Here is a 16888-nt window from a genome sequence, read left to right as displayed (position 1 = left end):
AGGTTGTCATGATACTCACAGAGTGACAATTTCAACAATAAATCCTGCTCTTTAAATCTTGGACCTGTGAACTATAGACGTACAAGGCACATAATTTTTTGTGACCAAGACATGTTATTTTGTATTTCATCAGGCAATCGGGTAGCCTGGTGGTTAAAGCATTTGCTCATCGCACCGAAAGACCCGGGTTCGATTCCAAACATTGGTACAATGTGTGAAGCCCATTTCTGGTGTACTCTGCCTTGATATTGCTGGAATATTGCTAAAAGTAGTGTAAAACCATACTCACTCACTTGTATTTCACCATGGTTCTGGGCGGTCGGGTAGCCTAGTGGTTAAAGCGTTCGCTCGTCACGCTGAAGACCCGGGTTCGATTCCCGACATGGGTACAATGTGTGAAGCCCATTTCTGGTGTACCCCGCCTTGATATTGCTGGAATAATGCTAAAAGCAGCATAAAACCATACTCACTCACTTGTATTTCATCATCATCGAATATTTCTTACAGACCTGGAACAAAGGGATATAACTGAAATACTGTTCGAAGTGCAGCTGATATCACTGCATTGTACTGCCAGTGAAACTTAACACTGGTTTCCACAGACACAGTGGTTATCAGTGAGTTAACATTGTGTTTACGTTTATCAATAACAAAATGGAATTTTGTGTTACAATAGGTCCCCAGCAACCTATGCTTATCCACCTAATGTATTGGATGGGCAGGCCTGTTGACTTGGTTGATAGCATGTCAACATACCCCAACAGCATGGGCTGTTACTCATAATATCAATCACTGGTTGGTCTGATCCAGAGATGATAGTTAACATGCCACCGTTATACAGCTGGAATATTGCTGAGTGCTGCATTCAATAACGAAACAAAAATAAAATGTTTGACACTCAGAGAATGCATTTACTGATAGGTTTCCCCACTTCCTGTGGTAGACCGCCTCCGTGGTCTAGCGGTAGAGCGTCATACCAAAAGATGTTAAAAGATGGTACTTGTTATTACCCTGTCTGGCATTGGGGATTAAGGGGCTAAAACAAGGACTGGTCGGCTCGGAGTCTGTATCCTGTGCTTGAGTGGGGTATTCGTGTTTAACTGCGGCATGGTATCTCAGTGAACTAGCACTATAAATCTGCATGTCCATACTAGCACAAGCAGCCACACAAGCACACACGTGCACGACATAAATGGCGAATTTGCTTGTCGTAAGAGACAACTCCCAGGATCGTGTGGTCAGACTCGCTGACTTGGTTGATGCATGTCATTGTATCCCAATTACGTGGATCGATGCTCATGATGTCAATCACTGGTTTTGATCGCTTGATTATTTACAGACCGCCGTCATATAGCTGGAATATGGCTGAGTGCATGGTTAAACAACAAACAAACAAACACTTGCATGCAAGTCACTATATAAGTGCCATAATCTTGGACGAGATGTAAACCCAATTTCACCTCACCTCACCTCACTTCCAGTGGTCGGCATGGTAACAATGGTACAACAATGTGTAAATAAAATATACGTAACTCTAGGACATTTTGTTTTACTGTGAACTTTATTTCATAACAAAAACAATCTTCATCTGTATACATGCAATATTCAGTAATAAACATCTTCCAAATATGTATGCAGGAATAAAACAAGGAAAATCCCAAATTGTGTATGTTCTTCGACTAGACTCAATGCCATAAAAAGGGCAAAATGATAAGCAATATTTTGCCCAGCAAAAACATAGGTTTTCTAAAAATATAAAGAATGTCAGGTGGGTTCTATGTTCCGTTAAATTTAAATTCAAAGGCCTGGTTTGGCTATTCTTAGGGTGGCACCACACTTTGTTGAGCAGAGTTGCATCCCTTTGGTGCCCCAGAAACCTGTGATCACTGTTTCTCCCCGATTACTTCTAGATTTGTCACCACAAACCAATGCTTGTGGGTTTCACCAAAGTGTAAACATTCAAGACCTGCATTACATTGGGCTTTCCTCCAACACACAGTGTGTTATAGTGAGTGAGTGAGTATGGTTTTACGCCGGTTTTAGCAATATTCCAGCAATATCACGATGGAGGACACCAGAAATGGGCTTCACACATTGTACCCATGTCGGGAATTGAACCTGGGTCTTCGGCGTGACGAGCGAACGCTTTAACCACTAGGCTACCCGACCGCCCCACTCTTCAGATAGAGAAGCGAGCTAATTGAAAACATATTTTCTGTAAGTGAAGTTATTGCTTATATACAAAGAGCTCCAGATAACCTTTTGAGCAATTGAGTTTTTACACAAAGGTTTCTGTTGAAAATGGGTTGTTACATTTTTCATTGGGTAACCAATATCTATTCACTCATCTATTCATTACTCTATTGTTTTTTTCCCAAAATGAGTAAGCATTTTGAAATTTAAAAATAAATGGTTTAGATGTATATAATGGTTCTAAATATAGGCTTGACTTGGAAAGTAAATTAGTTCAAAATTGTGTTTCGAAAATTAGCTCTGTTGTATGCATGCTGAAAAAGCTTCATTTATGCATGTTGTTTTCAAACAATTGAGTTTTTCATTTAATGCATGCGTTTCTGTACACAAGTTACTTGAAAGTTATTGGGTTTTGAATAGTTTTGTGGGGTATTTTACGCAAATACGCAGCTTATCTGTAGCTCTGTATACATAAAACAAAGTACATGTATATTTGCAAGCCCTTGGCGACGCAGGTCAAACCCACAAGCAGGAGATCAGGGAAACTAAGGGAGACAACTCTGCACAAACTACAGTGTCCAGAAATGAAGTCATCTGTGTCCAAGCTAGAGTCTTGTACATCATGTAGCTAAGTACAGCATACCCCTGGTACATGTTTCTTAGAAGTTACTCAGGCCACACTTTTTTAATTTTATGTTTCACGGATTTATTCCTGCTTTTCCACACAAGGCCAATCAAAATAAAAGTAAAAATAAATAGCTATGTCAATCAATCATTAATTTATATGAAAGTCATTCTGCCGCAGAGTTAAAACTCCAACTGACTTTTGATTCACTGAAAGTACACATTGTACCCATGTCGGGAATCGAACCCAGGTCTTCAGCATGACGAGCGAACGCTTTAACCACTAAGCTACCCGACTGATCCTTATTGACATAGAAATTATATATATAACATTTTTGATTGAATAAGAAGGTCTATATTACTATCGGGAGACAAAACAAACATTAATATTTTATTATGTTTAATTTATTTCTTGGACCGGTTACTTTTCAGTAGGGGTGGTGGGCCCATGAAATGAAAAATAAATATTGTTTAGCCTTATCTTAAGTAGTGAGTTGTGTGCAAGAAGGAAATTCATTGAGCCTGACCACCAGATCCTGATAGTCGCCTCTTATGACAACCATAGGTTCATGAAGATCAGTTCAAACCTGGATTTTCACGGGTTCATTGTAATATATATTTACACTGAATGGTATGTTAGGTCTGGAAGTCGTCCAATAATTCTCAATAACAACCTTTGATAATACACGAATTAATATCATGCCACTTCTTTGTAGGAGCAATGAAGGTTAGTTGACAGAAAATATACAAATAGAAAGAAACCAACTGCTAGAATCATTGAAAAACAATTTCATCTATTTATTAGTCTAACAGTCCTAAAACACTCATGTAGTAATGCTAATCTGATGTATCTCAAGGTATATAAATAATTGTCAATCTGACTATTATTCCAAAAAAGATGTTCACAAATATACAACAATCTGTTTCAGCATTGTTCAAGAACAAGATAACAACTACAGTAACTCCTCAAGCCATTCATGTTGTTCTCGCGATATCAAATTATCCGCCCTTGACTTTCATTAACATTTCAGCGACCAATCAATAAGGAAAAGGCAAAGGGTTAAGGTGAGTGAGTATGGTTTTACGCCGCTTTTAGCAATATTGTCCAGCCTTATCACGGCGAGGGACACCAGAAATGGGCTTCACACATTGTACCCATGTCAGGAATCGAACCCGGGTCTTTGGCGTGAAGAGCAAACGCTTTAACCACTAGGCTACCTGACCGCCCCCAAAGGGGTAAGGGAGGACTTGACATAATGGTCATGAAGTCATCCTTTCAATCAAAAAGACTTTTTGGCTTGCTTTTACGTGTCAGTCAATTTTTCAATGTTTTCTCTATCCTAATCATCGGGAATGGCCACCATGTTGTTGATATCACAACCCAACATTGAGGCTTGTTTGTAACTCTCATTTTGATTTGTCCGTAGTGAGTAGCAGAAATAAGCAAAAATAAACTCACATTAACATTAAGGTACTTGAGAAAACAAAAAATTCTCTGGCGCACATAGTTCAATAGCCATTGTAAGACAGTACACTGGTTTAATTTCATTATATTCTTGAGAAGGAGTTAAAAAAATAGAACCCATTCATGTATTCTGAACATGTTTTAATAGAAAACATGGGCACATTGAAATGTGCTATTTTACTTGAAAAGTGTCCAGAAGGCCCCAGAAATCTTACAACTGTGCAGGTAGAATTCCTTGATACGCCAGGTGGAATACAGTGTAACAAAAAATATCGTATTTGGCAACAATGACCTACTAATATTCTCATAAGATTGTTATCACTTGTCATACATTACCATTCAAATCATATAACAAATGCATGCATAAGAATTCACAATATCTGCAGGAAAAGGCATATTACATACACCTGAAATGACTTTCACTGTGACCTTGACATACGTTGGTCACTCTCAGCCTTTTCCTATCTTGACCAAGACATGGACTGCATGTACTAAGTTTCAGTGATGAACTGTAAATCCTTCTGGAGTTTTTGAGGGTTTATTTTAAGCCCACGACCTTGTGACCTTGACCTTTCACATGACTGATCAATGTGTGAAAATGAACTTCTAAATGAGGTTTTTATTGTGGTTTTTAGGCTATACCCTGAATATGACATACACATTTTATGCCACACATGACCATGATAATGTAAGATCCAAAAATAAAATAAGTATGAACTCATGAACCTGATGATGTTTTTGTTTCATATGGCATGTCACTTTGCTGGTCGTACAAGTTGGCATGGTTTGTGCGGTTAGCAGGAAAAATAAATGCTAACCATATACTTGGGGTGTAGACTATAAAATGTTGATCAAAATATATACAGGAACAATGTTTCCCTTCTGTGGGAGGTTTTGTTTGTTTGTTTGTTTGCTTCATTTGGAAAACAATTTATTTCTTGGCTCACAGATGTTGTTTTTACAATCCTGGTTGCTAACCATGTTAACTGGGAAAAAACACTACATGAAACAAGACTGAAAAGATATCAGAATATGTTGTGTTGGTTAAGCTAGTACGTCAGTTTCCACCATTTTATGTACAATTTCTCTTGTGAACACACAGTTTGTGTTTAAAAAATAATGCTTTTCAGATCTTATTCTTCCACTTTTCAATTTTATAGGGTAGGCAGAGACAAAAACTTGGCCAGAGATTATACTTTTCATAAACATTAACAAAAAACATGTCTATTATGCATAACTAAAACATTTCGAACCTTGTTTTTTTTAAAGATTGTTAGTTATTAACGCAAGTGCACTACAATATTACCATCCCCAACATGCCTGTGGGAAAAGGGTTCTGTTTATCATACATAATTTTCCAAAAAATATACAGTAGACTAAGTTTCATCCTGATTTATGTTGAAATATTCTCTAGCTTGGCATTTCATGAAGTGCTGTATTTCTAATGACGATACTTATTGTATTTCTTTGGGTGCTATAGCATGTGTTGTGATCCATTTCAGTTTCTGCCAGCTGATTTCTCAGCAAGGCGATCATGGTAATAGGAACAATGGAATCGGTCAAAACCAGACCCTGGCTAATCTATATCACTCACAATACCGCTCCAAAATTCTTTCCACCATATCTTTACTCCAATAATTCAGCGTTTATAATCAATGCTCCACAACAAACACAGCTAAGTGAGTGAGTTGGGTTAACGCCGCTTTTAACAGTATTCCAGTTATATCATGGCGTGTCAGCTTAATGTGGGAGGAAAGCCCGAAGTGATGCAGGTCTCAGACGTTTACCACTTCGGTGAAACCCACAAGCACGGGTATGGTGCTGACAAACCTAGAAACATAATTTGGGCGAACCAGGATTCAAACCCACAATCATAGGTTTCTGGCGTGCGCAAGGGACGCAAACACACAGCTAAGTACTTAGTTTCTATTGTAATTTACAACTATGTGAGTGAGTATGGTTTTACATTGCTTTTTAGCAATATGCCAGCTATACTGTGGCAGGGGACACCAGAAATGGGCCTCACATGTTGTACCCATGTGGGGAATGGAACCCGGGTCTTCCGTGTGATAGAGCAAACGCTTTAACCACTAGGCTATCCCACCATTCTCCTTACACTAAGACACTCCAGTGTCATGCTCATGTTCTTCAAACTGTGGGAGTTATATCATATGTATGATGCTTTATCACAGGGTTGTAAGGATATTTCTTTCAATTAACTTGTAAACAACAGAGCTCCAGATAAGCTTTTGGTGTTGTGCGTATTTTACCCATGCATTTTAAAATCATTCGGTATCAGTAATTCAATCTGGGTATTCAAATTTCTGTTACCCACTAGTTTTTACACATGTGGGTATTTAAGTTAAAAATTTAAAAACACTATTCATCTAGTCCCTGCAAACTGGTGTCGTGTGGGTTTGAGAGCTTTATTAGGACTAAAAAATACCACGATACTTCCACAAGAAAGTGTGATGGCAAATGATCATGATGTAACCGTCATCGTGGAGTTTGTCAAGGTTGACGGAATGCCCGTTCATAATTTCAAAATAAGTTGCTGATTTGCTAATCGAATACCCAGGGTTACTTCACAATATTTTGATGATACGCACAAGTTTTATTATTGTAGCGTAGCTGTAATGTTCGTTGCGTATTTGATACGCTTGGATTTTATTTTACTGCGTATTTCTGCATTTCTGATGCGTATTTTACGCAGATACGCAGCTTATCTGGAGCTCTGCTAATGTTAAAAGCTAAAGATTTAGAGGTCATCAGATTCAAGTTCCATAGGTCAAGACTCTTGTATAGATCTAACAAAATTGTGTTCATATCGTGACAGCAAGGGAGACAACACCGGACATAATCTCATTACTCCGAACCAAAGTCTGCACCTGAGTAAACTTTCGCTTGAGACAGAATCTAGTATTTCTAATGCATCTGAACCAGTTAAAATCTAAATATCCACATCAAAAAGAGGGTAAACGTTATCAGGCTATGGCCTCGTGAAAATCAAATTAACAACAATTGTAACAACTTCATTAAGATCAAATTATTAATCGTTGTATGGGATGAGGTGTTGAATAATTGATTTGTCAAACAGATGTTTGCTCGACGATTCATGCTGATATCAAACACTGAGGTTGATTCACAGATGTTGCACCGTTTCACCACCACATCACAATAACATTATTATTATCCTATTGTAGATGTTATTGTCAATATGTTTATCAGGACTAACTCTACCCACACTTGATAGTATTATCATGATTATCAGCCTCACTATTACTAATTAAGCTATTATTATTGATCACAGTACATAATATTATCAACATGTTCAGGAGCACCCACATTTGTCACCTATTATTATTATTATTATTATTATTATTATTGCTGCTGCTGCTACATATATCAGTGTATATTACTTCCCTATTCTTGCAAAGTAAACATGATGGCAAACATAGTTCTGTATCCACAGAAACATGGTAAATGACTGGTCCCCAAGGCATAGATAGACATCTCCTCATCTTCGCCCCACTGAATGGTCCCTGGCGACTGGCTGTGTTCCAGCTACTCCCCAGAAGAGGCCTGGCTGTGCTGGTTGATGAAATGGGAAGTAAAGCTGTACTTCTCCCCGAACTCTTCCCCACACACAGCACACCTCCAGGGGTTCCCCCGCCCGTGCAGGCCCATGTGCATCAGGTACAGAGCATGGTCAAAATAAAGGATCGTACAATGACCACACAAAAATGACTTCTTGGTCTCACATGACTTGTCCTCCTTCACTGAGCTACAGCTAACTTCAGAATGTGTCGGAATCTCTGATTGGCTGGAGGGGGCTTCTTCAAAGAGACGAGCACTCGGATTGGACGGTTTCCATAACTGTTGATGAGGGATGCCACCTACATTGTCTACAGCCGACGTTCCAGGTGTTTCGCTTGAAGGTAAAGAAGGTTGTCTGTGTTTACGTCTGCTGCCATCACTTTCTGCATCTAATTGTTCTAGTGAGCGTTTTGCCTGAGTATGTTCCAACCGTGACAGAACTGAGGTAGTGTGAGAATCTTGTTTGTTGGGTTGAGCACCATGAGTTCCAAGATGCAACAAATCACATTTCTTGTTGACAACAAGTGTCGTTTTCAGCTGTTTGGGCTGAACACCCCCAAAGCCTTGGCTGTCAATTCTGCTTAAAAACTCTTTTTCAGAAGACATCTGTTTCATGTGGTGAGTGGATGGGAAAGTCCTGCTAACGTTTTCATCATCCTCCACATCGGAAGGTTCCAATTTTATTTCAATCTGATGCAACCTTTCCCTTTTCTCAGTTGGGGAAAAACTGAACTTTTCCCTTTTCTCAATTGGAGAGATACTGTATTTTGAGGAAAGCTGAACCCCTGGCTGACAGTGATCCTGTGCCTGGTATGGCGACAATGACCTGCCCATGTTGAACATATCCCCACTTACATTCTCCAGCTGAGAGGAATGGTCAAACACGTTTGCACCAAGGAATGATTCATCTCTCCTATGCTTCAGCATGACGTGCTTCTTGAGATCATATTTGCGTTTGGCTGCATAGTCACACATTTGGCATTCAAACGGCCTGGCATCAGAATGGACTGCCTGATGGTTGATGAGGCTTGTTCTGAAGGAGGACTGGAAGCCACACAGCTCACACTCCCATCCCTTCAGAGGGGAGGCTAGCTCTCTGATGGGCAAATCTGACGGACCTGGGTTATGTGCTGTATCAGCCTCCATCGGGGAACCTTAATTTGATCATCACCTGCAATAACATCCAAGATGATGAGTGAGTGTGAGCGTTGGGGTTTACACCACCCTAAGCAATATTCCAACTAATTCCAACAATATCATGGAGCAGACACCAGAAATGGGCTTCACAGTGGCCCCATGTGGAGAATTGAATCCAGGCCTTCGAGTGAACACTTTACCTAACCGCCCCTCAAAGATGATGAACAATGGATGCAGACAGTGAGTGTGGATACTGTAGGGACATGGAACCTGTAGGAGTAGAATTGTACAGTGAAGCCAGAAAGGTTCTTGGTGAGAGCTGGGAGGGTCTTATAGCTGTTGGCTAGTAAAACATCACCTGAAATCAGGAATAATGTTCAGTATTGTGAGAATGTTGTATTAATACATAAACATGATAATCAGGTTGCTTTTATTTCAGTAAACCCCAGATAAAACATAGTTCACATCAAGCATGGACATGAAGACCGGAGCAGTCACTATATTAGTGTACTCCCATTAGTGTATCGTCGAGTACACTATTTTCGAACAACACCTATTTTCGAACAGCCCTTTTGAACGTGATTTGTTGCATTATAACAAGAGGTGTGGTGTCATCAAGACTGCGGACATGAGAATGCACATGTTTGGCCTGTCAACATTGGGTTCATGTGAAGTAGTGTACACCTGTCAGAACATTCTGTCGTCATTTCGAAAGTTGGTGCCCTTGTCATGATGAAAATATAGAATACTAAACGAGCTCCCGTGTAATACCAATTTTATGAAACAAGTAAATAGTTGTGGTATCTGACTCGCTTTCGCTCGTCAGATACCACAACTATTCACGAGTTTCATAAAATTGGTTTTACACAGGAGCGAGTTTAGAATTTTATTTATTACTTGCCATTTATAACGTTTTTAGAATTATACTGTTGAGTATGAACAGGCTGACACCTACACGATCCACGGCATAGTCCAATTGAGTTTAACAGAGTAATACTTCAAACATGTCAAAAGTTGAAACGTATGAATGTAATACCATACAACGGTCCACCTTTAGAATTCACAAAATTATCGTAGGGCTGAGACTATCGCAACTCACATACTTTAACAGACTAACGACTGTCGTTGCGCTACAATACGATCGCCTTGTCAAACAGGCCTTGCACCTCAAAGTTTACAATAATTTCACAATACCCGATGACGTAATCTGTGGAATTTTGTTGCAAGATCCATCGGCGAAACAATGCCATGTGACGTCAGCCTAGCAACAAGGTTGCTGGGGGTCATCGAGTGTGCATAAGCTCCTCTCAGTGATATATCAACTCCACACGCAACGTCATTGAATTAGCCAAGGGATGTTGAGAGCTTTCAACAATTGTTTGTGAAAAGTGTTCCGAGAGTAAATAAGCACATGTTTTGGTATTACACAATGTGTAATACAGCTGTATGTTAAACGGGTGATCTCTTCACGGGCAAGTAACAAAGGAAGTGTGAACACTATAATCATGATAATTTGACAAATATTCATATTTTGTGAATAGGTTTCAAACTTTCAATTGCTTTTTGAGTTTTAAAACTGACCTGCAAGAGTTATGATGAGAACAGTGTTAAAACACGTCTGTTCATTCATGGAAACCGCGCTTAAGTTCCATACCAATCAGGTGTTCGAAAATATGTGACGTCACACAAGTGCAGCGTAAGTTCAGACAAGGCAATGGAGGTTACACCTTTTATCAAGGACTCTTTTGAAAAGTAGGTGAATTCCCCCATCCCTCGAAATATCAGCAATGCCATCATAACTGTTCGAAAATAGGGTACGTCATGATAGTATCAATAAATGAAAATAATGTCTCGCACAACCTAAACAAATTAAACAATCACACAAACAAAGTGCCAATTCCTTTTTGTTTAAATTATACATCCTGAAACATTGTTCCTGATGGGAAGTTTTCATCAGGGAGGAAGAAAATAATAGATTCTAATATATCTCAGACTTCTATTATTATTTTCACCCGAATTCCAAAATTTCACTCCACACCAATACGATTCAAGCTAGTATTATTTGGTGAGTTGGACCGTACTAACTTTTATTGGTTCGGGAAAATGAAATTAAAAATGCACGTGGACTAGTTATTAGTTACAGATCACGTGACTGCATCTCATAATACAAGTTTCACAGTCATCATTCTTGAGACCCTCTCATTCAGTTTGCAAGACAAAGTGATATTTACTAGCAACACGAGAGAAAGGCAACACAATATTCTGATACGAAATTGTGACTGAAAACGTCTCTTTTACCTGACAGTTGCGAAAGCACAATTGACCTTTTCATTTATATGTTTAAAATTGCCTAATTATTTAAGCGTCAGTTTAGAATCACCTGTATTCAGAAACCAAAACTATCATGACCCTTCCTCTTCCCAATCCAATCATAATTCAGAGTTACCCCCCTTTACAGTAGGATGTAAATGTCGGATCGGAAAGCAGCCGAAGACTATATCTATTAGTCCTCCGCCACCTGAAATAGAATAACGAAATTTCGCGATGATTACTTAACGAAGATAGCTGCATGTGTGCTGATACTTATAAAGTGAAAACAAGCAATTCCACTAATTATTAAAGCAATGATAAAAATTGCAAAGTGCGCTTTTCAAGAAATGTCAGTTTTCTCAGCGATGAACATCATCATTGACTAGATCTATGCAAATATTAAGTTGGCGGTAGAAAATTATATAGTGATAATGTCACTGATATACGGTGGCCCCAATCTGTCTGACGTGACCCTTAATGGGATGTCCTCAGATCTGTGTTTAGCGATAGCGAGAACTAAGATCTGATTTTTATGAGATTAACGGTGGCCCATACCCGCCACTGGTGAGATAATTTTTTCCCTGTATGCCTCTATATTTTATCTGGCGGCCGCCAGATACTTCCAATGGTGAGATCATTTCCCCTGTATATCTTTATGTTTTATCTGGCGGCCGTCAGATACTTCCAATGGTGAGATCATTTCCCCTGTATATCTCTATATTTTATCTGGCAGCCGCCAGATACTTCCAATGGTGAGATCATTTCCCCTGTATATCTCTATATTTTATCTGGCAGCCGCCAGATACTTCCAATGGTGAGATCATTTCCCCTGTATAGCTTTATGTTTTATCTGGCGGCCGTCAGATACTTCCAATGGTGAGATCATTTCCCCTGTATATCTCTATATTTTATCTGGCGGCCGTCAGATACTTCCAATGGTGAGATCATTTTTCACTGTTTGCCTCTATATTTTATCTGGCGGCCGTCAGATACTTCCAATGGTGAGATCATTTTTCACTGTTTGCCTCTATATTTTATCTGGCGGCCGTCAGATACTTCCAATGGTGAGATCATTCCCCCCTGTATATCTCTATATTTTATCTATATTTTGCCATATTTTTCGTTTCAAATTGGCATGTCACGTGTGACCCATTTTACTCCCAGATCAGTGCCCTGGCAATCGACAGGTTGGAGATTGTATCCGTAAGATTGGGCTTTCATAGATTGAGCTAGATAAAATATAGAGGCATACAGTGAAAAATGATCTCACCAGTGGTGGGTACGCGCCACCGTACTGATAGAATATAAAAGAAACAATATCACTACCTTGACAGGTTATTAACTGATCTGCACATTTAAGACTTTGGTTAATGTATAATTTGACCAGGCGGATTTGAATGGTTATGTTTACCATGGTGTGAGTATCATGTGAATAAAAAATAGAAATGATTTTGATAACGTGGTTTCAATCCGGGTAAGAATTGACAGTCATGTTGCCGGTGTACTTCTGTGGGTGTGTGAGTGAGTTGTGTTTAACGCCGCTTTTAACAGTATTCCAGTTATATCACGGCGTGTCAGCTTAATGTGGGAGGAAAGCCCGAAGTGATTCAGGTCTCAGACGTTTACCACTTCGGTGAAACTCGCGAGCACGGGTATGGTGCTGACAAACCTAGAAACAGGAGAGAACCGGGATTGGAACCCACAATCATAGGTTTCTGGCGTGCCCAAGGAACGCAAATCTGTACAGCGAATCGCGGCGCCTTAGACGACTGGGCCACCCGTGCCCCCACTTCTGTGGGCATTTCACATAGGTCTCGGGGACATAATTGTCTTTAAACAATTTATAATTCCTTAAACTTGTTTCTCCCTCATTTTCCATCGACTGTATTCAGTCTCTTTTTCCAGCCAGATATATTCTCTGTCGTCATCACTTCCTGTACATGAAATGAAAACAGCCTTAATTCCAATGTTGTGTTTATATCGGTTAGATGACCGAAGCCAATTTTATGTAGATACGATTTCTCGGATCCGTCGTGTTCATTATTCTTGTCCAATTTCGGACAAGGGGAGGCTACCATCCTACTTCTCTATTGATTGCTGTGTTTGGGGTGTACTTTCCAAGCCGAAGGTAGAAGGGTATTGCTGTATGATCATCAGCATTCACTGCTAAGTGTCTGCAGTGCCCCATTTTGGCGTTCCTTAGCATTAACATTTTACAGCATCCAACCTAAGCCTCTGAACTTGGACATAAGAAGTCCAAATGACCTGTTGGCGGCTTTAGCTGCCGTCTTGGGGTTCTGTCAGTAGCACACCAAGATGGTGATATTTGTCATCAATGGCTAGCTCAATAAGTCTCCACTTCAAAAGGAGTGAGTGAGTTAGTTAGTATTGCTTTTCGCCGCTTTTAGCAGTATTCCAGCAATATCACGGCGAGACACCAGAAATGGGCTTCACACATTGTACCCATGTGGAGAATCGAACCCGGGTCTTCGGTGTGACGAGTAAACTCTTTAACCACTAGGTTGGGGTCGATCTTAACACTTATTGAAAACGAACAGATTCCGTCAAACACAAAACGTTGACAATCAAGATGCCTTAGATCCAAAAGACTCATGATCGGCTCATCGGTGTTCCAAGCTCGGGAGGGGCGGTCGAGTAGCCTCGTGGTTAAAGCGTTCGCTCGTCACGCCGAAGACCCGGGTTCGATTCCCGACATGGGTACAATGTGTGAAGCCCATTTTTGGTGTCCCCCGCCGTGATATTGCTGGAATATTGCTAAAAGCGGCCTAAAACCATACTGACAGACTCACTCACTCACTCCAAGCTCGGGACAAACTCTTTGTATTTGTTGTGTTTGTTCTTTAACGCCGCGGGGGCACGGGTGGCCTAGTGGTCTAAGGCGCCGCGGTTCGCTGTGCAGAGTTGCGTCCCTTGGGCACGCCAGAAACCTAAGATTGGCTCGAATCCCGGTTCGCCCCGATTATGTTTCTAGGTTTGTCAGCACCATACCCGTGCTCATGGGTTTCACCGAAGTGGTAAACGTCTGAGACCTGCATCACTTCGGGCTTTCCTCCCATATTAAGCTGAAACGCCGTGATAATACTGTTAAAAGCGGCGTTAAGCCCAACTAACTCACTCACACTTTAACGCCGCACTCAGCAATATTCCATCTGAATGACGGCGGCCTGTGAATATTTACGTCTGTTACAGTCAATCCAGTGATTGACATAACGACCACAAATCTACAGAATTTCGGATAAGATGGCAAGCAACAAACAAAGTCATTGAGCCATTTACATGGGTCTTACGACCAGCATAGGTTGCGGAGGCCATGTATAGTCAGCTACACATGCAGAATCACAAGAGGTCTGATCGTCGACTGCATGTGCAGGGATAATGGGGTGTCCGAGCAGATAAGTCGACTGCGTATGCAGGGCTAATGGGGTGTCCGTGCAGATAAGTCGACTGCACGTGCAGGGCTAATGGGGTGTCCGAGCAGATAAGTCGACTGCACGTGCAGGGCTAATGGGGTGTCCAAGCAGATAAGTCGACTGCATGTGCTGGGCTAATGGGGTGTCCGTGCAGATAAGTCGACTGCATGTGCAGGGCTAATTGGGTGTCCGAGCAGATAAGTCGACTGCATGTGCAGGGCTAATGGGGTGTCCGAGCAGATAAGTCGACTGCATGTGCAGGGCTAATGGGGTGTCCGAGCAGATAAGACGACTGCATGTGCAGGGCTAATGGGGTTTCCGAGCAGATAAGTCAAAGTCGACTGCATGTGGGTAAGTAGAGGATGATACATGTTATGTTCTTGGACGAAAATAAACGTACCCTCGACTTCCTTGACAGGTGTATGGTTGTGTCTGGAGGTGTACCAATGGATGTAACGTCGGCCTCAATGTCCACCTGCATGACGGGTATATTGGTTGTTCAGTGATGGTATAGGGTGGGATCCCCTGATGGTCAAGACGCCAGTACGCATTGACCATCTGAGGGTCACAGGACAGTACTGCCGCGACAACGCCTACCACGATGTGCGCCCTGCATGCAACTACACCATTGTCAGCACTGATTCCCGATCCTTCCCCCTTTAAGAATGTGTGGGACATCCCCATCCCACCATTGCCAGCGCTGAGCCCCGTCCTCTCCCCATTTAAGATTGTGTGGGACATCACCATCTTACCACTGCTAGCGCTGAGCCCCGATCTCTCCCCCTTTAAGATTGTGTGGGGCAACACCATGAGCCCCAATCTCTCCCCCTTTAAGAATGTGTGGGACATCACCATCCCACCATTGCCAGCGCTGAGCCCCGTCCTCTCCCCATTTAAGATTGTGTGGGGCATCACCATGAGCCCCGATCGCTCCCCCATTAAGAATGTGTGGGACATCACCACACTACCATTGCCAGCGATGAACCCCGATCTCTCCCCCTTTAAGAATGTGTGGGACTTCACCATCTTACCATCGCCAGCGCTGAGCCCAGATCTCTCCCCCTTTAAGATTTTGTGGGACATCACCATGAGCCCTGATCCTTCCCCCTTTAAGAATGTGTGGGACATCACCATCCCACCATTGCCAACGATGAGCCCCGTCCTCTCCCCATTTAAGATTGTGTGACATCATCATCTTACCACTGCTAGCGCTGAGCCCCGATCTCTCCCTCTTTAAGATTGTGTGGGGCATCACCATGAGCCCCGATATCTCCCCCTTTAAGAATGTGTGGGACATCACCATCTTACCATCGCCAGCGCTGAGCCCCGATCTCTCCCCCTTTAAGATTTTGTGGGACATCACCATGAGCCTCGATCTCTCCCCCATTAAGAATGTGTGGGACATCACCACACTACCATTGCCAGCGATGAACCCCGATCTCTCCCCCTTTAAGAATGTGTGGGACATCACCATCTTACCATCGCCAGCGCTGAGCCCCGATCTCTCCCCCTTTAAGATTTTGTGGGACATCACCATGAGCCTCGATCTCTCCCCTTTAAGATTGTGTGGGACATCACCATTTTCCCACTGCTAGCGCTGAGCCCCGATCTCCCCCCTTTAAGATTGTGTGGGGCATTACCATCTTACCACTGCTAGCGCTGAGCCCCGATCCGATCTCCCCACTTTAAAATTATGTTGGGCATCACCATGAGCCCCGATCTCTCCCCCTTTAAGAATGTGTGGGACATCACCATCCTACCACTGCCAGCGCTGAGCCCCAATCTCCCCCTTTTAAGAATGTGTTGGGCATCACCAACCTACCATTTCCAGCACTGAACAAGTTTTGTCCAATTTCAAATGGACAGAGATTCACTCATTGTTCGTCCTGAAATCTGTACAGATTTCCCTAACAAATATAGAATATAGATTATTTTGGGTATGATCTTTCAAGTTCCGTATACAAGACTTCGCCCAAACATCAACCACAAACTAATATAGACATGTGTAATGTTACGTCACATCGGACTGATAAAACAGTTTTGGTACTGAGAGATAAGGGGAGGTGAAATTGGGTTTTACGTCGCGTCCAAGATTATTGCACTTATATAGCGACGTGCATGTACGTGTGTG

At 41.6% G+C, this 16888-nt stretch overlaps 1 protein-coding gene across 1 annotated transcript; it reads right to left on the bottom strand.

The window, feature by feature from the left end:
- Positions 1–7406: 7406 nt before the first annotated feature.
- LOC139461838 (zinc finger protein ztf-16-like) lies at positions 7407–11446 on the bottom strand. Its single transcript, XM_071243317.1, has 2 exons — positions 11397–11446; positions 7407–9374 (listed from the first exon to the last, which is right to left on the bottom strand). Exon 2 carries the CDS (start codon positions 9023–9025, stop codon positions 7847–7849), a length of 1179 nt encoding a protein of 392 aa, XP_071099418.1. The 5' UTR covers positions 9026–9374; positions 11397–11446; the 3' UTR covers positions 7407–7846.
- Between the last annotated feature and the right edge of the window lie 5442 nt (positions 11447–16888).

Source organism: Haliotis cracherodii, unplaced genomic scaffold (assembly GCF_022045235.1).
Source record: "Haliotis cracherodii isolate W230 unplaced genomic scaffold, xgHalCrac1.p SCAF_15, whole genome shotgun sequence".
Taxonomy (NCBI): domain Eukaryota; kingdom Metazoa; phylum Mollusca; class Gastropoda; order Lepetellida; family Haliotidae; genus Haliotis; species Haliotis cracherodii.
The sequence above is the reverse complement of the archived record's forward strand: the minus strand, read 5'-3'. Positions and strand labels throughout refer to the sequence as shown.

Bases quoted from the DNA above. Each gene is read 5' to 3' on its own strand.
- LOC139461838 (XM_071243317.1), bottom strand. From the start codon at position 9,025: ATGGAGGCTGATACAGCACATAACCCAGGTCCGTCAGATTTGCCCATC.